The sequence below is a fragment of the Beta vulgaris genome, chromosome 2 (assembly GCF_026745355.1).
Source record: "Beta vulgaris subsp. vulgaris cultivar EL10 chromosome 2, EL10.2, whole genome shotgun sequence".
In the NCBI taxonomy this organism is placed as follows: domain Eukaryota; kingdom Viridiplantae; phylum Streptophyta; class Magnoliopsida; order Caryophyllales; family Amaranthaceae; genus Beta; species Beta vulgaris.
Genome location: NC_079203.1, coordinates 19,605,175 through 19,627,266, shown reverse-complemented (window position 1 = coordinate 19,627,266; position 22,092 = coordinate 19,605,175). Strand labels below are relative to the sequence as shown.

At 37.3% G+C, this 22,092-nt stretch overlaps 1 protein-coding gene across 3 annotated transcripts in view; it reads right to left on the bottom strand.

Annotated features, from left to right (window-relative positions):
* Positions 1 to 22,092, bottom strand: part of LOC104906253 (protoporphyrinogen oxidase 2) — a 44,552-nt gene that overhangs the window by 421 nt on the left and 22,039 nt on the right. For 2 of the 3 annotated variants that reach the window (XM_048638664.2, XM_048638665.2), the window contains 8 exons: positions 17,202 to 17,334; positions 13,815 to 13,988; positions 4,987 to 5,079; positions 4,168 to 4,291; positions 3,995 to 4,103; positions 3,820 to 3,894; positions 3,610 to 3,716; positions 3 to 120 (listed from right to left, as the gene is read on the bottom strand). In XM_048638664.2, coding sequence (XP_048494621.1) covers positions 29 to 120; positions 3,610 to 3,716; positions 3,820 to 3,894; positions 3,995 to 4,103; positions 4,168 to 4,291; positions 4,987 to 5,079; positions 13,815 to 13,988; positions 17,202 to 17,334 — 907 coding nt within the window. In that variant the 3' untranslated portion in view covers positions 3 to 28. The remainder of the gene's footprint in view (positions 1 to 2; positions 121 to 3,609; positions 3,717 to 3,819; positions 3,895 to 3,994; positions 4,104 to 4,167; positions 4,292 to 4,986; positions 5,080 to 13,814; positions 13,989 to 17,201; positions 17,335 to 22,092) is intronic. The other variant, XM_010694988.4, reaches the window with a different exon arrangement.

Below are 22,092 nucleotides of genomic sequence, written 5' to 3'. Positions count from 1 at the left end.
ACGGAGTCTCCTCGATCATTTAGGCATCTTAAGTAGAGTTGAGATAGGATATCACAAGCTCCGCAGCTTTGTATCCAGAGGAAATAGTTCTTCCCACAGAGAGTCCATCTTTATGGTTACCTAATGCAAAAGCCCGGAACAAAAAATTAGAAATCAGTAGTCCATTCATTATTCGTAGAATTGAAGCCACTATGCACCTTGAGACTCATTGTATTTCAAAATAACATGCCATAGCTCATTTTTTTTCATTCCAAAAATAATATAGAAGCTTTTAATTTTGAAAAGTTAAGACTTCAGACTGGAATTTCCGCATAATATTCGTATGGTTATGTTTGTGGTAAAGATGCTAAATATTCCCGTCAAAAAAAAAAAAAAAAAAAAAAGATGCTAAATATTGAAAAAACTGCAATTGCAAGGACCGGGTTCACGTTAACATTAGAGTACATGAGGCCAAAAGCATGCATCATCTTTTAACAACCTATATCACATAGAAACCTACTACATGATACAAAAGCTCACTATATCATTTCTAAGCAATCCACTATATCATTCAGAAACCCTATCATGAAGAAACTCACTATATCATTCACAAAAATACTATATCATACAAACTACAACAATTCGGAACGATCCACTGTATCATTCAGACATTCACTATATCATGCAAAAACTCACTATATCATGCAGAAACTACATCTTTCTATATGTTAAACCACGTCTCACGATATATACTACACTACCTACATCTTCGTGCATGTTAAAAAATTAAAATTAAATGCTCTACTATGATGCAGGAGCATCTACTATGAACCAAGATCTTCTAGTTCAACAAGAGAATCAAGGGCAAATGGTGAAAGAAGTTCAATTCTTAAGCTTAACAAGCACGATTTTTCCTAAAAACTTCTTAAGCGCCTTGATTAGGCTAATCTTTTCTTAATCTCCCTGGGGGTAAATTAATGCTAATGATATTGATATGATTACTAAACCAAGAAGTCTAATAATCAAGTATGAATATGAATCTTGAAGAAATTAACTCCAAGAACTCGAATAAGATCAATTATAATAGTTGAACAAGGGGATATTTCTTGATTCAAGATCACTCCTGAAACTTGAATACAAGAATCTAAATACTCTTAAAATCACTCCTGAAATTAAGATGTTTAACACTAAAAACTTAACCATCCTGAAAAGTTATTAATAGTTTCAATTGTTAAGCTCTTAAGCAAAGATGTATAAAACACAAAATTAAACTCTCCTTAGGTACGGCCACTTTTGTCTTCTCCATGCTAGTGTCCTCCTTAGGTGTAGTGGGGTTCTTAGGTCTTTCCGACCACCTTGAGTAGGGAACTGTTGATTTCCCTTTAGCACTAGAGTCATACTTAGGTGTGTAAGAACTCTTAGGCCTTTCTTCTTTGTCATGCTCTTCGAATTTCTTAGCCAATTTAGTCACATCCTCAAAGAAGTGATAAGTTGAGACTTCGATCTTCTTGGCTATATATCGATTCAACCCTTTGATGTACATTGCAATCTTGTACTGCTCTTTCTCTTCTATGTCACATATAAGCCCTAATTTGTCAAACTCCATGCTGTATTCGTGTACACTAAGTGTGTTTTGGCTTATTGATGCGAGCCTTATGAACTGTTTTTGTTCATAGTCATTAGGCAAGAAGTTTGTGCATGCAATCCTTCGAGCCGTATTCCAGCATACTTCGTGAGCCTAATGGAAGCAACCTTGAATCTCTTCTTGTCATCAAAGCCCCTATAATCACTCACTTTGCCTAGTTGGCAAATCCACTCCAACAAGTCTTCTGGATTGCCATCTCCACTATAGTCATCTAGTTTCAATCCACGGTCACGTGCCTCCATCCTACCCATGTGGTTGCGTGACTCAGTTTGTGATTGTGCCAAGGCACTCATGGCCATAGCAAGCTTATCCATCTCGGATGTCATGTTTAAGTAGTGTTCAAATGCTTTCTACTCCTTTCTTGAACTTAAAGAATGGATCTTGACGCAATCTTGGACGTAAAGAATGCAATCTTGGATGTAGAAACACTTCTTATCCTTTGTCCTAACAATCTTCAGGCGTCAAGATAGGTTCTTGGTAGCAAAAGATCGAGTCTTGAAGTTGTTTGTATCACTCGAACTTATTGCAAGTGTCATTCTTATTGATGCCCTTGGATCTTCTTTGATCAAAGAGAACCCTTTCTATCCTCTCCTCCCTGGAAAACTGATACCACTTGATATGATTACAAAACCAAGAAGTCTAAATAATCAAGTTATGAATATGAATCTTGAAGAAAAGACTCCAAGAATTCGAACTACTTATGATATTAGTCGAAACTAGGGATATTTCTTGATTCAAGATCAGTCCTGAAACTTGAATACAAGAATCTAAACACTCTTAAAATCACTCCTGAAATTAAGATGTTTAACACTAAAAACTTAACAATCCTGAAAAGTTATTAATGGTTCGATTAATAAGCTCTCAAGCAAACAATCACAAGTAAAGGTTTAAACTCAAAATAAACTATATTATTAATGAAATAAAGGCCCCTTATATAGGGTACAAGTTCGACTAAAGATAAACCTAAAACGAGGATAAGAATTAAACTAACAAGATAAGAATTAAGCTAATTCTATCTCCTAATCACACGCCTACTATTACTAGAATTCTAACTAAACTATAATTCTAATCCAATTAGGAATCCTAATCCAACTAGGTATTGGATTTCTAACTTAACTAGAATTCATAAACTAATATACTCCTAACAAAGCTATTTGCCTAGTGTAACTCTTGGTTAGTTTTGACCAACTCTTAACCTTTGCAATTTTGATCATCTAATCGTTGAATTGGTGATTAAAACTCAAAGTAGACTTAAACTAGAAGCTCATTGTTATAGTTTAGTCTTGATTGGTGGTACATTGATTGTGGAAGTGGTGGTTGTTTGTTCATTCGAACCGGTTTGATACAATTGTTCTTTCCTTTGTTCTTTGTAATTTCGAATGCTCTTGTTGTCTAAGTCTTTATGTATCATACTATATTGCATATAGTTTCACTATATGTTTTCCATTAATAAAATCCACTATATTGTATATAAGTTCATTTATCTTTATAAGACTCACTATATGAAGTTAATATCAATTATTAACCCGGTGCACACTAAATTACTGTACATCAGATCCATTAAAGTTTTATTATGAAAACTGAAGGATAGCTACGGTATTTCAGCTGACTTCCTCAAAAATGATCTGGGATCAAATGCGGCTAGTATCTAGAAACAAAGAAACTAGATGATAATTGCTTGACATACGCTTTTCCATTTATTTTCATGTCAAAGGATGTACTATCTGAAACAACCAAAACTTCAAGCAACATGCAAAATACTTTTGTTTTGGGTAACATCAATACAAAACTTTCACTTTTTAGCCAACGGAAATTTCATCTCAGCGACGAGGTTACATGAAACCTAACAACTTGGGAGATACTCTCTGTTGCTGCAGCCTACAAGTTAATGATCCTGATTGTTTGGAGTTAGCAAGAAAGAATGCAAGTTGATTGATATGCCAACTGTACATGAACTTTATCGCAACAAGCAAATGACAGATTACCTGCGTAAAAAAGTCCAGGAAGATCTCTTTCCATCTTTTCTATTGCTCTCAGAACTGAGTCGTAATTGTGCCCATATAAAGGGAATGCATTGTTCCAGTAAAAATGACTGTCACCATACAGTTTCGTAGTCTTAATTTCAGGATTTCAGTTACTTTATTTAACATATTATAAGCACAAATCATGTTAAGTTGGGTGAAAGATATCAATACTTCACAAAAGTAGGTTTTCCCTCAGTGCCCAACAGCTGCTGGAGATCAGACGAAACTATTTGCTCCAATTCATCCCTAAGATCATTAAACCAGGAGGATAAATTAGTAAGAAAAAGGCACCAAAAGGTTGAAACGATGACTATAGCATACATTTAAAACATTGCATATCTCATACGTTGAAGCTTTTGCAAGTTCTCTATTTCTGCTTCCTCCAACAAAGGTAGTATAGAGATACATATCGGAGAAAGCACGATCTGGAAACATCATAGATGAAAACAGAGTACCTGCAATGTTACGAAATCAGGGTTTGAAAATCTGATTCGCTACACACGTGAACCAGACAATTACCGAGAGTCTTCAGTCCATTATGTTGCTCATTCGAAGGGATAAGAACTCCGAAGCCCTCAAGAGGTCTTGTAACGCTGGTCTTCTTAAACGCAGTAATCATAACAGAGAGGGGCAGGTAACTCACCTGCATAATAAACAGAAACAGTGTGACTGGCTGCTCCCCGTAACAATTGCCTGAGAATCCCGTCAAAAGAAAGTTAAAAAAAAAAATAGAGAGAACATTTGCCAGATTAAATGAGGGCAAAAAAATCAAAGCTCTGTGACACTATTTCAGAATGATACAAAAGAATGGGAGGGTAATTTAGTTTGTACCCTTCTTATGGTGATTACTACACAAGAGGATAGCAAATATAAAGGGAAAAGGTTAAGTAAAGAAATATTAGCCTGGTAAGCCTAAGATGCAGTGAACCCCTAGTTTGAGGTTTGACATTAAAAAATATATGATAGAATTTTAAAAATTAAATATAAAATAAAGGAGAGCACCTGGTATATGCAATATATAATTTGAAGAATGCATGCAAGGAGAAGAAAAAAAAATTCACAAGAGCTACAAGAACCATGAGTCTGAAAACCAAACTTCATAGATTTGTTTTGACGAGCAAATGAATGGCGGTCATGGCAAAAGAACAACTACATGTGTATTGAATAAACTCCACTAAACACTTCTGATACCACAAGATTATGGTGATGAACATCTTATCAGCATGGAAAATAGAAAATGGAAATAAGTGATGATAATAATAAAAACAAAAACAAGGGAAAAAATATCGTCACAACAAGGATGCTTTTACTTTGAAAACTAGGGGAAGCATGTCTAACCACTATAAAAATACAAACCTCTGGAATGAAGTCAAGTGAAAATGGAACTCCAGCTTTCAGAATCTTCAGTTCTTTAATATTGCTGATTGGAGCCTACCATAAAATCAAATCATCAGAAGAATCTTATCAGATAAAAAGGGACGAGGAAACTCTAAAATACATGAGATACAAAATCCTAAAATATTTTGATGGAGAAGTAAATTGGAACCTTACAAAACCATCCATCCCAGTTTGATGGTGCTAAGAACTAATATTGTAGGGGGAAGGGTATTTTAGATATTATCTCTTTAGTTTATTGGGGAATAAGTTGGGTAGTTTGCTAAGGGGAGTAGTAAACGGCATCTTGAAAATTGATAAGTTTAGTGAGAGAAATGGTTACTTGGGAGAGCTCCAACCTCTTGGTTAGGTTGTAATCGGTGTTTTTCATCAATACAATCATATCTTAGTAGTTTTCTCTTTAAATATTCATTAGTAATTCTTCTTAATTTCTCTAAATTTGTTGTTATGCTGAGAAATTAGCTAAGAGTCATCTTGGTTCTTAGAAAATGGTATCAGAGCACCACTATTCTGGGAGATTAAGTGCCTGATTTTCTTGTTTTAAAAAAATAAATCTGCCATGGAATTGCAAGAGCTCCTAGTCTAAAAATGAAGGAGATCGGAAAGGAAATCACGAAAGAGGTGGAGGAAAACGTGAGAAAAAGTTTCGAGAAACTTCAAGAAGATCTGGTGAAGATAATCAATGAAGCGTTCTCTCCCATCCAACGGAAGTTAAAGTTACTTCGAGAGGAGCTTGAGGAGGAAGACGACCCCAAAACTTCAGAGGTGGACGAAGAAGAGGTTGTCACAGATCTGGAGAAGGAAGGGTCGAGTGGGTGTCATGAAAAATTTTTTGGGGAAGAAGGAGATGGAGGTCCAGCGACCACCACTTGTGGAAGAAGCTTCTCACCGGGAGCAGGTTACAAGGCTAGTAGAAGGCATGGTGATTTTTCGGGTGGTTATACTTGTGGATCTGGTGGTGCAGTAAACAAATCGGGATGTGTTTGAGGATGGAAATGGGTGATGGATCATACATCACCTGTTTAACCCGGTTTTTTAAATGGATGAAAAACCCGATTTAAATGGATGGAAAGCGAGTGGTGGGTGAGAATTTCTTCACCCGTCACCCGATCCATCACTCGTTTAACCTCCAACCCATCACCCATCTATTAAGTTGTACATGTAAATTTATTTACTTTTTATATTTTTGATAGAATTATTTTATATCATGCATATCATATCACAAATTTCATTAGAAAATATACTAAGGGGGTGTTTGGTATGAATACCGTAAACGGAATGGAAAGGATTTTGATAAGGAGGGGAAAGGATTATAATAAGTGTTACCCTTATTAGTTGTTTGGTATCCTAATGGAATGGAAATAAATATAACCCACTCCCTTTCCTCTTGTTTGAGGAGTGAAACGTTATTTGTTTCCTTAGGTTTTTGAATGGAAACAACTTGGGGGGATGTGTTTTCCTCAAGTAACGGTAATTGTTACTTTACACACTAACCAAACCTCCGTTGCTCGGACTCTTCATTTCACCTCAAGTACCCGTGTCGGATCCTCGGGAGTCGGACATGGGTGGGACACTTGGACACTTTGTTTTGGGTTAAAAAATATAAAAAATTCCAGAAAATAGCCGAGTTGGACACTTGGACACTTGGACACGTACCCGTGTCGGACATGGGTACTCGAGTCTGAGCAACATAGAACCAAACAAGTAGAAACGGATTTTGTTACTTGATTCTGTTTCTTTTGTAAAAAAACATGATACCAAACACCCCCTAAATGGTTCCACCCGTTTATCACCGACCCACCCGTTTCACCCGTGGGTGACGGATGGATGGATGCGGGTGGAGCGGATGGATGCGGGTGACGGATGCGGGTGATGCTCCACCCTCCCCGAATCCCATCCATTTCCATCCCTATAATGTTGCAGCTGGAAGCACGTTAGGTGCACTAGGCTACAGATCTGGCGGAGGCTACAATCGCAGTGGTTTTTCCAGTCCAAGTAGGCTGTTTGGAAAGGAAAGAGAAGTATCATTTGAACAAGTTGGTGCCGGTGGAAGTGGGTCCGGTGGTGGTCCAGGGCTCTTGGACGAGAAATATGAGTATTACGGAGGAACCACTACTTGTGGCAGCCAGAGGAGGGAGATTTGTGAAGGGTGGATCAGCAACTAGTGGGTCAGGTGGTGGACCTGTGAACTTCTCCGGTGAGAGAACTGACGGTTGTTCAGGCTTTGTCTGTGGCGAAAATTCGGGTGGAGGACCAGGCTTCTTGGCCGGTGTAGATAGGTATGGTGTTGACGATGGGTGGTGGGATTTGGTGGACAAAATTCCAGAAATTAAGCTTGGTGAGGAAGCCAACATTAGAAGATGAGGGTAGTAAGGACAAACTCGTATATTGCCAAAAAAGTGACAAAAGCAAGAAAGAAAGGATGGTGAAGCCACGTGGTTGAGGTACAAAAGTGGGAAAAGATCTTGAGGCTGTTAAGAGAAAGTGTGCAATGGGCCAAGCTAATGACATCACCAAAGAAGTCCGGCTCCTCGGAATATATGTTTGGAGCCCGATGGCCCACAGCAATGCAATTAAGAGTGCTCTACTGCCAGCTTTTGGGGAATTGGCTCAAGATATTGGGCCTGCTCATGTTGAGGCCAATTTTACAAGTAAGCTCAGACCTATTTATTTTCAACCCAGTACCACATCCCCAGCCAAAAACCATACTTACTCCACCCATTTTTCGACCATTACACTACATTTTATAAAAACAATTCTTCCCACCAACTTTTTCAACCCACCACTTACAAAAATTATGATTCCTTCTTTTACGTCTCCAGTCACTTCTCCACTCTTCTCCACTCCATCTCTTTAAACCCAAAACTTTCAGGCACAAGCCCATAACACCAGCAGCACACCACACCATTTCAGACACTCCTTCCTTCCCCACCTCCAGGACTTTTTCATTATAGTTGAGGCACTCACTCCAGCCAGAGAACTATATGAGGAGGAGCCGCAACACGAGCTGAAGCATAACCTAGGCTTGGGGCCTGAAGGGCTGCAAGACACTGAATATACGAGTAGAGGCCCAGAATTTAGTGATGATTACGACCCACCTTGAGGACAAGGTGGAAGTTTAGGGGGCCGTAATGCTAAGAACTAATATTGTAGGGGAAGGTATTTAGTATTATCTCTTTAGTTTACTTGGGGAATAAGTTGGGTAGTTTGCTAAGGGAGTAGTATAAATATAGAGGAACTGAGAATGGAAAAGGCATCTTGAAAATTGATAAGTTTAGTGAGAGAAATGGTTACTTGGGAGAGCTCCAACCTCTCGAATGTTGGTTAGGTTGTAATTGGTGTTTTTCATCAATACAATCATATCTTGGTAGTTTTCTCTTTAAATATTCATTAGTAATTCTTCTTAATTTCTCTAAATCTGCTGAGAAATTAGCTAAGAGTCATCTTCGTTCTTAGCAGATGGTTGTAATAGTATCAGTAATTCAGAATTCCATCATTCTAGTCGCAGGTATCAAAAACGTACAGAAGGTTCAATTTTGACTACAGAAATAAGGAGACACAACACTAGATTTCAAGTAAGTTCAGAGTTTACAGCTAACATGATAATCCCACAAGGCCTCATCATGCAACAAATGTTATGACAGCTTACAGTTCTCAACCAAACTGGAGTTAGACAAGATTTCTTCACACTTAATGTGTAGATCTCCCCAACAGCCCAACTAGCCTATAAAAGAGCAGCCTAGAAGTTTACTTTGACTTAAACACCGAAAAATAGAAAATATAAACAATCATCCTGCCAGGCTTAAAATTTCCGTGACATATCCTGACTCCAGCTAATTGTTATGTAATTGGACATGAATCTTAGTATAAAAACCCACAGCATAATGAAAGCATTAGTCATGCATCTACAAGTTTGAATTGGCACTACATAACCACATTTTAGGATTTTGTTTGTAGAGGGAGGGAGGTAATAGAGCAATATTTCTTCTACTTAAACTAATGTTCTTTGACAGTGGAGACCATGCAGCCATCACAAAAGTCTGTAATGTAGAAAACATATCAATCTCTGAAGTCACAAATAGTTGCACAAAAAGTGAAATGTCTAATTAATGCCCAAAGTTTCTTTTTGCCATTCTGAGTACTTAATACCAATGTATTTAAAAAGTGTGACTGAGGCACGCCTAGGCGGTGGGGAGCAAGGCGATTGGGGTCAAGCTCGTTTTCTGCCAGGCGAGGCGATTTCAATGAGGCGTACTTAAGGTACACTTAGGCACACAAAAAAAGTTCATCGAGGCGCACCCAAGGTGCATAATTTAATTTTACATCAATCTTTTTTATTTATCCTTAGTGGTGCCTCACTTCAATGAGGCGCACCTATGCACATTAGGATCCCTATTGCATCAATGCACCTTGAGCTTTTTTTTATACATTGCTTAGTACAGACGTACGATATTAGATTGGGCCCCTTGTTAGTCTCATGTCAATTCATGTTTTACTGGGCTGGTAATTTGTGTTGCCGAAATATGATATTAATAATATATTAAAGGTGTCCGTACAAACTACTTGTGGGCGGAATCTGCCACTTTTTCAGAAAGTCCCCTTGTTGCTAGGGATGAGAGTTGCAAACCCAAGATATATGGTGGTTTTGGAATTAGGAACGCTGTTATGCATATCCTGATTGGTGGGTAAGTATGCATCGCATGCAGCGATTAAAAATGATAATATGTGGGTGATGTGTTTGTTATATCAATATTGAGGATGACTAGTGGAATTATATTTCTGCTATGCATCACTTATGTGGACTTGTGCTAGAGAGAAAAAGGCCTAGAAAAAATGAGAAAGTGAGGCAGTTGAGGGTAGATCAGTATTCTACTAGTTGGTTCAAAAATTTTACAGCTGATGTAATATATACCTAGAAGGGTAGAGAGAAGGACGTGAAAATACAGAAAAGTGGGTTGGCATTTTGGGAGGAAACCTCAATCTGACGAATGTTGAGAGTGTAACTGATATAATTACTCTGATTTTATCATTACATATTTATCTTATCTTAGCCATAATGATCTTATTTTCCCTCAATTGTTGCTTAATCTCTTTAATTCATTTTTGTTAGTTGGCTCCGGGGAAAATCTGGTGTCAGAATGATGATATGCATTAAGGTTTCTGAACAATACCTGGAGTCTTCAACTTCTGGCAATTATACTCTTATCTGTTGCCTACATTTGGCTCCTATATTCTTTGTGATAAACTTTGGCCTCATTAGGTTTGGAATGGTTTCAATGTGCCTACAAATAATTTTATCTGCTGGTTGATGAAGTAAATCCAATCAGGGATTCACTGTACAAGAAGGAACCTGAGTAGAAATAGATAGAGCAAACAGAGTAGTATTGATAATCCAACAAGAGCTACGCTCCTATCAGCATTCGAGAGGCTAAATCTCTCCTATTATAATATCATAAACTCTCAATGCCCTTCCCTTCCTTAGCTATTTATAGAGCTAAATACAAAAGATACCCTTTCTCTCTCTACAGGATATTTCTCATTCTCTGACTATAATTAACTGCCAGTGAGTCAGCAAATCTAACAGCAATATTCCAGCAAGGCAAAACAGAATAATTCGCTCATCATAGCAATTACTTGGGTGCCCTCCTGCTGTAGGTGAAGCGAATGGGTGGGTGTGCTGCAGTTGAGTGCTTTACAGAGACTGAATATGAGCAAAGGTTGCATAAATATTTGGGGTTCGTGATTGATTAAAGTTGATTGTCTGAGACCCTCTGTTACTTCGACACGTTTAAGTGTTGCGTGCCGACTCATGTCACGACACTTGAATCTCTCATTTCAAACCAAAATCTTGACATTTTACAAAAAAAATGGATGAGTCCAACACCCAAAAACCCTAATAAGAGTAGACACTTTATCCGGTTTGAGTAACATGGCTGAGACCCACATTCACCTCTTTTTTATTAGTATTTAGAGCAAGAAGTGTCTTACTCAGCTATTTGAGCGATTACGTCAAATCTCAAAAAATTGAGATGATGGCTTGGTGGCGTGACATTACCAGGAAGAAGGGGAAAAACCGAAAAAATAGACTCAAAGCTCTAGTGAAAATAATCATTTTGCTGGTCTGGTTTATCACATCTGGAAAGCTAGGTTCGCCGTGTTGTGGGAGCATATTTTGCTTCTTTCTGATGCTGTAGTGAAACTGGTAAAGTATAAGTTAGAAACAATTTTGTCTTCTTTTCTCCCGAAAACAGTCGAGGGGAATAAGCTTTGGTTTGATGCCTTCTAAGATGTGTAGGTGACTAGCAACCCCAGGTGAGGAGTCTTTCCTAGACATTACTTCTCCTTCTAGTCTTGTGCTTTTTTCTTTTATCGTTGTAGCACAATAGGGATTGACTACAATAAAAACACTCCTAATTCCCTTTATGATTGTCATCTGAAAAACCTAAAAGAATAAGTAAACTACATTAAAACAGCCCTTGGCATGCCAGCAACAAAGTCTTGCACAATTTTGCACATAAACATGCTTGGTGTTACATACTATTTGGTAACACGGTACTATGTATTGTAACACTGACTCGGCTATTAAGTAAAATAAGAAACTTCACAAATCCCAACATGTAAAACCCTCACTTTTGGATTATTGTCCTATTCCCAGGAAAAGGAGGGGGTCAGCTTACTTATGACATGAGAAGCACCAAGATGGACCTATATTTGCCTTTCAGAATAAGGAGAAAAGAAAAAGGAGCTAACATGTGGTCTTGAGTAATTTGCTCATCATAATGCCAGCCTACTTTATGTAATGGCTGGAGTTAGTAACTCAACAAGTAAGACACAACCACAGAGAGAGAGAGAGAGAGAGAGAGGGTATAGACTGCATGCAGCAGAGGACCTAAATTACATGATTTTGTCAAATACTTGAATCATAAAAGTATTAAAAGTGGCGGAGTAATCAACAACAAAGAAAACTAAAAACGAATGTTCTAAAATAAAGCTCTTTCTAACTTTTACTACAGAAAAGACAAATGATGCTTATGTAGGAAAAGTTCTACAATGAAGTTCTAGAATTGCGGGCAAGAGTTTAATATGTAGGAAAAGTTTGTAAATGGAGAGCTGGGTATATCACAGTTATTTCAGCAGATAAACCCATAAAGATCATGACATTGACTATAGAGTGCACTATATTCATCTTACAGATGGTGTCTTACATTCTCAAGAAACTCAATTTGAAGATGATGGCTTAGCTTTCCCATCCCCCCATAGTTCAAACGGGAGTCCCAACCAGTGGCAGGAATGATGCAGCATACCCATACATAAAGGATGGCTAGTGAGAAGAGGAAAAGTAACCAGGAAAGAAACTGGCGAGTATCACTTATTCGTTCCCTATGAGGCTATGACTGATTCCCCTTCTATAAAAATTTAATTTGATGTAATTCCCTGGTGGCATATGATCAATTGTATATTTGTATTAGATTCGATCAATCATTCTGGGATAATGAGGTAGATGTTTGAAGGAGAGTAAGCAAAATATTTCCCATATGGAAGCAAACATGGTTCCATGCCTGACTTCCTTCGAACAGTGTTGGAATATCATCAAACTAGTCTTATATGCACGCGATACGTGTGGTGATGTACAGATAACATAATTACTAGAAAAAATAGCCTTAAATTTTATTTCATCACTAAAACAATGACATTATTTTAAAAATTTAAATATTACTCCATCCATCCCAAAATAGCCTTCCCATCTCTAATTTTACCACTATTCATAAGTGAAGAAAACCTTCCAATTTTTTTCCAATATACGTCCTCCATTTTTTAATAAGTGACACAGAGAGAAAGTGGGGGAAAGGGAATACCAAGGAGTCTAGAGAAAGTTGGGACCAATTGTTCAACCAATCAAATTTGAGTATTGGATAAAGTAGGTAGGTGAAACAATTAAATAATGGCAAAGATGTAATAAATGAGAAGTATTTTTACTACTTTGAGCTATGTGTCACTTATTGTGACATTTCTCTAAAAGGAAAACATGTCACTTATTAAAAAACATAGGAAGTATAAGAAAAAACATAGTCATATGGCGTCTTGTTTGATTCGTCTCATTGCGTACATTAGGAAAATCAAACTTTTATAATTTTTACTAATATGTAATTAAAGATATTAACAATACAAAATGTGTATTGGCAAACATGCATTGGAGAAATGGGAAGTCTATTAAGGGACAGATGGAGCAGTTACATAAGGGTATTTTAGGCATTTTAGGGGAACAACAAATTTTGGATTATAGCATTTAAAAACACAATATGAAAATAAATTTCCAACAGATACTGTTTGCTCCCCTATAGAACTTAGTTCAGCCTCCATGCAATTGCAGGTGATGGCTATCCATATCAAAACACAACAGAAATGTGCAGCCCCAAAACTAGACAAAAGAAAAAGGAATAAGCACCAGACCCTATGTAGGCTCCCATATGAGCCATAGCAGCAATATAAACCTAAAATGTCGAATACCTGCTTGGTATGAGACTCCAAGTGGATCGCTTATAGACCCTAGGTTAGCTCCTAATTTTCCAATCCATTATCTTGATTCAATTTTTTTCAATCTCATTGAGTCACGTTACAGATCTGAATTTTATCCAATAACATATTAGATCAGACTCCATAAATATCCCTAAAACCCCATAACATGGCTTCAAACCACAACAGCATTGCCATTATCAGTGTGTCAAAAGAAGAAAGATTGGTGCAATAGCAGTAAGCAAAGTAAAACTCACGGTAACGATGACAGCATCATATTGTTGATCTTCAATGGAATTTTTTGACACAGAAGACACAACCCAATTTTCTGAAGAAGGGATCCCCTTATGACTGTAGGACAATGAAAGGACCTTGCACTGTAGTTTGAGTTCATCTTTACCAAACTGATTGCATATTGTGTCAACAAGTGTCTGGAGAAGATAAAATAATTAGTAAACAGGATAAGTTTATTCTAATCAGATATATAATACACAAAAAGTCTTGTGTCAGACCGTCTCAATCCAAGACATGACTGAGACGGGTATCAATTTAAATCATATATCTATCAGTTTAACCAGGAATATATGAGTATCGGTTTAACACAGAACATCTATCAGTTTAACAGAACATGTATCAGTTTAAACCCATAAAGTCATAGTTTTTGCCCTTAAATTATTACTCTTATGTCCATAGACTGATAATAAGACCTCGTGAACTATATTGCTTTCAAAGAAGTAAATGGGAAAACCCGGGATATGGATTCATTGAGTGATAATTCTCCTTTATCTCGCTCTCTTCTTCTTCCCTCAGATGTCCAAACGAATCTATACTTAAGTGAGATTTTGAGACGAATAATCTATTTAGATTCGTTCACTATTTAACTAAACTAATAATAATTAATATATTCCCTATTGAATTAGAAACCATTCTTGCTTTCCGAACTACCATAAGAATTAGTTGTTTCGGAAACAAGAAGAAGATTATCCCAAGTAGAGATTTTGTGTTTATTAGCTTTCACACGCAAAAGCTCTACTTGGGATTAAGAGACACCAAAAGAAAAGAAATACAAGGTGGCCGTGCTTAAGGTAACCAAATATGCATCTATTTGGTTGGATGGAGTAAAGAGGCAGCGTGTGAAAGCTAATAAACCCAAAATCTCTACTTGGGATAAGCTTAAAAAGTTGTTAAGAGGACGTTTTGTTCCTTCTAACTACAAACAAAGCTTGTACATGGAATGGTCTACTCTTGAACAAGGGAATATGTCCGTTGAAGATTACATAAAGGAGTTCGAGAAGTTATCCATTCTTTGGAAAATTGATGAACTTGAAGATCAATGTTTAAGTAGCTTCCTTGGAGGCCTAAATGAGGACGGAGGGGATTGGAGAGAAATTGGAGTTGTACACATAACTCACCTTTGAAGAAGCTTGCAAGATGTGACGCTACATAAACTAGAAAAAGAAATTGTATGCAAGTAAGAACTATTCGAAATCTTTTAGCACTTTTAAACCTAATATTGATGCTAGTGGTTTAGATAGCTCTAAAAACGTTGATTCCTCAAAGAAGGAGAAAGAAAAGGAGACAGAAGACAAGCTATTGAAAGTTAGGTGCCACAAATGCCAAGGCTATGGACATCACAAGACAAATTATCCTACTAGCCATGTTCTAACCATACGTGACATGAATCTAGGATTTGGATTTCTAACACAACTAGAATTACAATCAAACTAAAACTTTTAAACTCCTAACAGAACTAGGAGGATTAGGATTTTAGGAGTCCTATTCCTACTAGAATTAGGAAAACAACACAAATCCTAACGGAACTAGGATTTTGTAGAAATGAGCCATCCCTCACATGGATGGATCAGAACAAAATACAGCACTGATGGCACAAATAATAGGCATAAGCCAAGGCTTGTAATCATGGGTGACAGACAGAGATATGGAATAGATTATGAGCAGACTTTTACCCCTGTAGCAAAGATGACCACATGCTTGTTGTTGCATCCGTAGAGGGTTGGTTCTTGCAAACAAATGGATGTTAAAAATGCTTTTTTGCATGGTGAATTGTAGGATAGTGTATACATGAAGCTATCACCCGGATATAGTGAAACATGTAACAGGATCAAAGTTCAAGGAGAGGGGGAGCTAAGTACTGATGGCAGAAGTGACACCAAATGAACTAAGGTGTGCAAGCTGCTTAAGTCACTTTATGGCTTGAAGTAGGCTTTGAGGCAATGGTTTGCCAAGCTAACACTGCTTTTAAGCAAAATGTATTCACTTGACTACTCTCTATTCTTCAAGCAAAACTCTCACTGTTTCAGTGCTATATTGGTGTATGTGGACGACCTCATTCTTGCTGGCAATAGTTTAGCAACTATTGAGGAAGCAAAGAGTTTCTTCGCTGGCCAATTTCACATGAAAGATATGGGTGGCCTAAGATATTTTTTGAGGATTGAAGTGGATCAGTGTAGTGAAGTATCGTTTTTATCTCTAAAGAAGTATGTGATGGGTCTTGTTGATGAATATGGTTTTATAAATTGCAGACGATTGAGGCTTCGTATGGACTCACATGTCAAGCTCTATGCTGACAATGGTGATCCTCTTCAACAACCTGATGTGTATCAAAAATTGATGGGGAAGCTCATTTATCTCACTATTACAAGGCAATGCCTGATATTGCCTTCACTATACATGATTTAAGCAAATTTATGCACTGCCCCACTAATGTGCATCTTCAAGCTGCCAACAGGGTGAATTCTCATGGCGAACAAGTCTAGTGCTCAACTAACAGCATTTTGTGATAGTGAATGGGATGGGTGTTGTAAATTCTACATCTGGTTTTGTGTGCTCCTTGGTGACTCCCCCCGTATCTTGAAAGTCAAAGAGGCAATTTCTTGTGGTCAGTGCAGAGTACAGATCCATGGCTCTTGCTGTGTGTGAGGTGATGTGGATCAAACAACTCCTCAAAGATCTTGGCATTAAAAAGTCCAGTGCTACTCCTATCTACTGTGATAACCAAGCTGCTCTTGCCATAGCAGCATATCTAGTTCATCATGAAAAAACCAAGCATGTAGACATAGATTGTCATTTCCTGAGGGACAATACAAATGAAGGGGTTATTCAGCCTACCTATGTTCCATCTCAAGATCAAGTGCCAGATGTTTTCACTAAGGTTCTCCCTGTTCAGCAACACTCTATTTTGCTCTCCAAGCTGGGAGTTCAGACTGCTTCTTCTCTCTCACCATTACGGGGGGAGTGTTGAAATGAGGCCCATTTACTACTCTTATGGCCCTGCTACTGTTATTAGTAATGTATCGCTGCTTTTACTACTAGGTGCTCAGTTCTCTAGGTGGATTTACTTCTTGTCCTGCAGTGTGTGCCATGTTTATTTTGATAAGTGGTACTATGTTATAACCTAGGGATTCTACTCTAAGGAGCATTATGGATATAGGTTGTAAGGCTGTATGCCATTTTAACCTCAAGAGAGGAAATTACATGAATGAACGAATACACTAAGCTCAGCAACAGTATTAAAGAATGTTCATGACAAGAATGTTTATGGTTATAGCAAGAAAAAAAAAAGCATTGGATGTATGTCTGGAAGAACCACAAATGTTAACAGAATGAAAGCTACATGCTAATACCTGCATTCCACCCTGGAAAGAAAACGAACCACGTATGCGTGTCTTTTCATTAGAAGAAGGCTTTCCTCCTCCACCCTTTTCCTTCTTTGGAGACAGTTTAGATTGAATTAATCCGGAAATTAGTGAGCCAAACCTGGTGGATAATAAAACTCACGTATTATAATTGAGTCGCATGGCAAAACAAAATGGACGCCAACTTGTAAAGGATTTGTCAGATCCACTGCCAGAAACATATTCAACAGTTTAAATTTTTTTATGGGCAGCAAAAGTGACAATCATTACCAGTTGTGACCAGCTAAAAGTTACATGGTCCTCTCCACCAACCATAACCACCAACAATTTTTAAAAGAGATCCAATTAATATTAGGTAACGCCCAAAGAGTTGCAACTCGTGAGTAGTTATCAATCATTTGACATGTGCTTTGTGCATTTAAGGCTAATCTTGACGTTGATGTCTATCTTATTTTATGTTTTTATCTTTTGGGCTCTTAAAGCCTAAAAGTTTGTGAGGAAATCATTTATTTCTTAAAGAGAAAATGAATTAATGAGTCATTGGTAGGGACTCCATTCTTTCCACACAAGGTTGTGAGTTCGAATATTCTTTAATGGCATTTTTTGATGTATGGGGTCGACGTGGAGTGAGGGTCTTTCAGTGAGGGAAGAGCACCATGCGACAAATATACGCATTATCAAGTAATGTCAACAGTTTAACATAAAGTAGAGACACTGAGATGAGCACCAAGAGAGGAAACAAATATAATCTTATAGGAAGAAAAAAGAAAAATGTCTCTGCGGATAAAGTAAGTTCATGGAAAACAATCACCAACACATATTCTGGCGTCTGAACATAACCAATAGAGAACCCGAAATAGTCTTACACCAAAAGAACAAATCAACCTCTAACCAATCCATCTCATTGTTCTTATATTCTCCAGAAGATTTATCTTCAATCACACTGTAGGCCTATATCAAGAGAAGGCCCAAGGGAAAGGACCTATATCAACTAGCATATCCAAATCCAACAAACTAATTGCACATAGTAGAAAATTATCAGCCCAAACCCTTCTACCTAGACTCTGAGGAAGATAGTAACAGCTCATGAGATAGCTTATTACCATTCATACAGTCATAGGACCAATACACATTATCAATTTTTTTAAAAAGGAATGAAAGGTCACGAGGTGAAAACTATTCAATCCCTCATCCTCTAAATAGAGTGCATTAACAACATTTTGACAATGACTATACACAACCACCACCTTTCATAACCCAACAACCTTTTGATGCACTTAGATAAGGAAGTAATGGAAACCTGGAGCAGGAGCAAGAAGTTCTACTAAGTGCTAATCCAATCTCTAATTATGTAGAGTTTCATGGGCCATGGATTAATGCTAGTGTTGCGATTTGCTTAATAATTGCTCGTTTTCTCCTCATAGCAACTTGGTCAAGTTGAAAAGGTGAATTAGCAAGAAAAACTAAGGCAAAAATGTCAAAAAATTACATTTTATATACACTTTTATTCACATAACTACCTTTTATATTAAAAATATTTAAATAACTAAAAACATTTAAATAACTACCTTTTAACTTCCAAAACCTAATAGATCACCACCGAAGGTTTTTTAGTTCTTGGTCAAGAAAATAAATTTTGTAAAATTAGTGAAGTCATGTATGGACTTAAGCAAGCCCCAAACAGTGGCATGACGGATTATATCCAAAGATACATTTGTTGGGGCCCACTAACTCATCTTCTTACCTTTTCACCTTTCTAAGCCCAAGATTTCCCTCTATTTATCCTTTCTTTTGTTTGTCTTCACTCATCCTCTTTCCTCTTCTTAAGTCACTTCAATAGCAAAAAAAACTTTAAAATACATGATCATGATTGATTCAGCTCCTCTCTTCTCATCCTTTTCTTTGTTTTTCATTATCATTAACTCGTTCCTTTTCTTTTGCAAGAAATTCCAGAATTGCATTTTTTGCTCTCTACTTTAGTCTTGGAGAAAGTAGTCATACTTCTTTCACATAACCAAGGGAAAAACAATTAAAGCCAAACTCTAGAAAGCACCTGAGTTATTTAAGATTGTTACAAAGTTAAATAAAAAATAAAAATAAAAACCTAATTTCTAAAGTTAATAAATCTTAGTTTTTGAAGCAAGTGTAAAACTTTGAGCTAGACTAAAAGTGGTCGAATAAACTTGGTAGAGGTTTCCATAACCTCATTTGGGTGAATTTGAAAAAGTTCTGATTTAGGGATGATTTGATGAAATGGGGAGAAGATTGAGTTGTTATTGATGAACCATTGAGATTAACCAAAAGAGGAAAGGCAAAAAATCAAAAGTCAGTTAGTGGGCCCCGCCAAATGGATCTTTGGATGGAATCCATCAAGTGCCTGATTTCTTAGGTTTTGGTACTTAAAAGGTAGTTATTTAAAAATAATAATAATACGATATAGTTATGAATAAGTGTATACAGAAGGTAGATATGACATTTTTCCCAAAAATTAATCAGAAGATTAAGTAGTATTGATCATAATTAACACTATTCCTACTAAAGTGTTGCTTCATCGTCATTAGCTATTCAACTAATTTATCATTAGTATTAATTAGGTTTTGGCTGCTTGGTTTTACTTATCTTTTTGGAGCTCATTTGTACGATCAAATGGAAGCTAGGAGCTGGATCTAACTGCTTATTCATGTATGGCTTGAAGTAGTCCTATGAGAAGAAAATGTAGCAAGGACAGAAAGCATCCAATTGGTGCTTATTTTGGTTCACTGATTTCCAGCGTTTTTTTTGCCGTATCTTCATCTGACCCAGGTAGCTATAGGCGAATGATGGGTTTCTTCTCTTGATTTGAGCACACTTCATGTGGAGGAAAGGTTTTCATTGGTGATTGGCTTAAAGGAGACTTGCAATCAGATTTTGAAGCTAGAAAGTAGAAAGTAGTAGCTGATTTCAGCCGGTTTTGTATGGCTGAAGTTTCTCTTTTAGTTTTCCTTATTCCTACTTGTGTTTGTAAACTTATTTTATGTACCTATATGCGGCACTTCTAACATATAAATACTTGAAAACAGTAGCCTAATGAAAATTTTAGATTGTTTCACAAGAGAACGCCATTTGTCTCTCCTTAGCTTGTGAAATGTGAGATTTTAAGCTAGTTTGGGAGAATTACATGGGATTTTTAACTAGAAATGTTCAAAACCAATTTTAAGAGTTCCATAACTAATGTTTTACTTATAAAGCAATCCTTAGTTTACAAGTTAAGAGCTAATCTTTCCTCGATTCTAAAAACTATCTCAAACTTAAAATTAAAAGCTAATCTTTCTTCCAACCTTCAGACCATATATCTAATATAATTCAGGAAGTGTTCACATTAATACATAAAAGTATTGTTCTTGATTTGAGCTCAATTAATTCTTATGGAAACTACCTTGGGATACTAAAGAGGTTGTATCTTGCACGTTGAGCATTAACTTGAGCGGCAAGTAAATCCTTGGGCATCCAAAACAAGGGTACTTAGTTCTTTTGAAATTCTTCATAACTTAGATTTCTCATTAGATTTGGATTACAAGCTTGTATTATACCACTTGGAATAGATGTGATGAATTCAGATGGGTTTCACCACTTCACGTATTTACTCAAGCACAACAAGCAACTTCAAACAATGGCAACCAGAAAACAGAATAAGAAATAAGATTAGAGAGAAAAGAAATTGACAGAGGAAGGTTCTTGTATATAACCAGGAAGGAAAATATTCACAAGATAATGGTGAGCTTTCGAGAGGCTCCCAACTCTCCCAAGCGCCAAGTTCCTTACGAAAATCTCAATACCTTCTTCTCTCCTCCCTTCCCCTTTTTATTGTTACTCTACTGCCTTTTTGCTAACAACCTCTGACATCATAATTACAAAATATTCCTTTCAACAGAATTTGTAAACTATTCCTGATTTACCCCCTTTTTCTTACGCCTCTGATAGGTGAGTAGTGGAGTGGTAGTTTGGTGCATCACATTACCACCCCCCCAAAGTTTCACCTTGTCCTCAAGGTGGAAGGATGGAAAATGGTGATGGAAAGCAGCCACATCTTCCCAGGTAGCTTCGAATGATGGTAATCCCTGCCACTGAATGAGAGCTTCCAAGTAAGTGTGCTGGCCTCTAGAAACACTACGAACATCGAGGAGTTCATCAGGTTCCACCTCTAACTCCAAGTCAGAAGACAATTGCTCTGGAATAGTGGCTGAAACGGGAATGGAACCAACGGCCTGTTTCAGTTGGGAGACATGAAACACCGGATGCACCTTGCTAGAAACAGGAAGTTGTAACTTGTATGCAGCTTGCCCAATCTTCTGTAAAATAGTAAATGGTCCGTAGAAACGGGCGGCTAACTTCTCATAAGGGCGTTAAGCCAAAGATTTCTGACGGTAAGGCTGTAATTTTAAGTACACTCGATCTCCCACCTTAAAATGCACCTCTCTTCTTGTAGCATCAGCACTACTCTTCATTTTCTGTTGAGCTTTAATCAGATTAATCTGCAAGGCATCTAATACTGCGTCTCGCTCTTGGAGCATGTTTTCCAAGCTTTCAACAGGTGAGGCTCCCCGATTAACCCGTATCACAGTAGGAGGGTCTCTACCATAAAGGACCTTGAACGGGGTCATTTTGGTAGAGAGATGAGGAGAAGTATTATATGAAAATTCGGCCCAAGCCACTGAGCCCAAGAGCGCGGGTATTCCCCCACAAAGCAACGCAAATAAGTCTCCAGAGCTCGATTGACGATTTCGGACTGACCATCCGTTTGAGGATGATACGCGGTACTTCGTTTGAGTGTGGTGTCATGTAAACGAAATAATTCCCGCCAAAACACACTCATAAAAATTCGATCCCGATCTGAAACAAT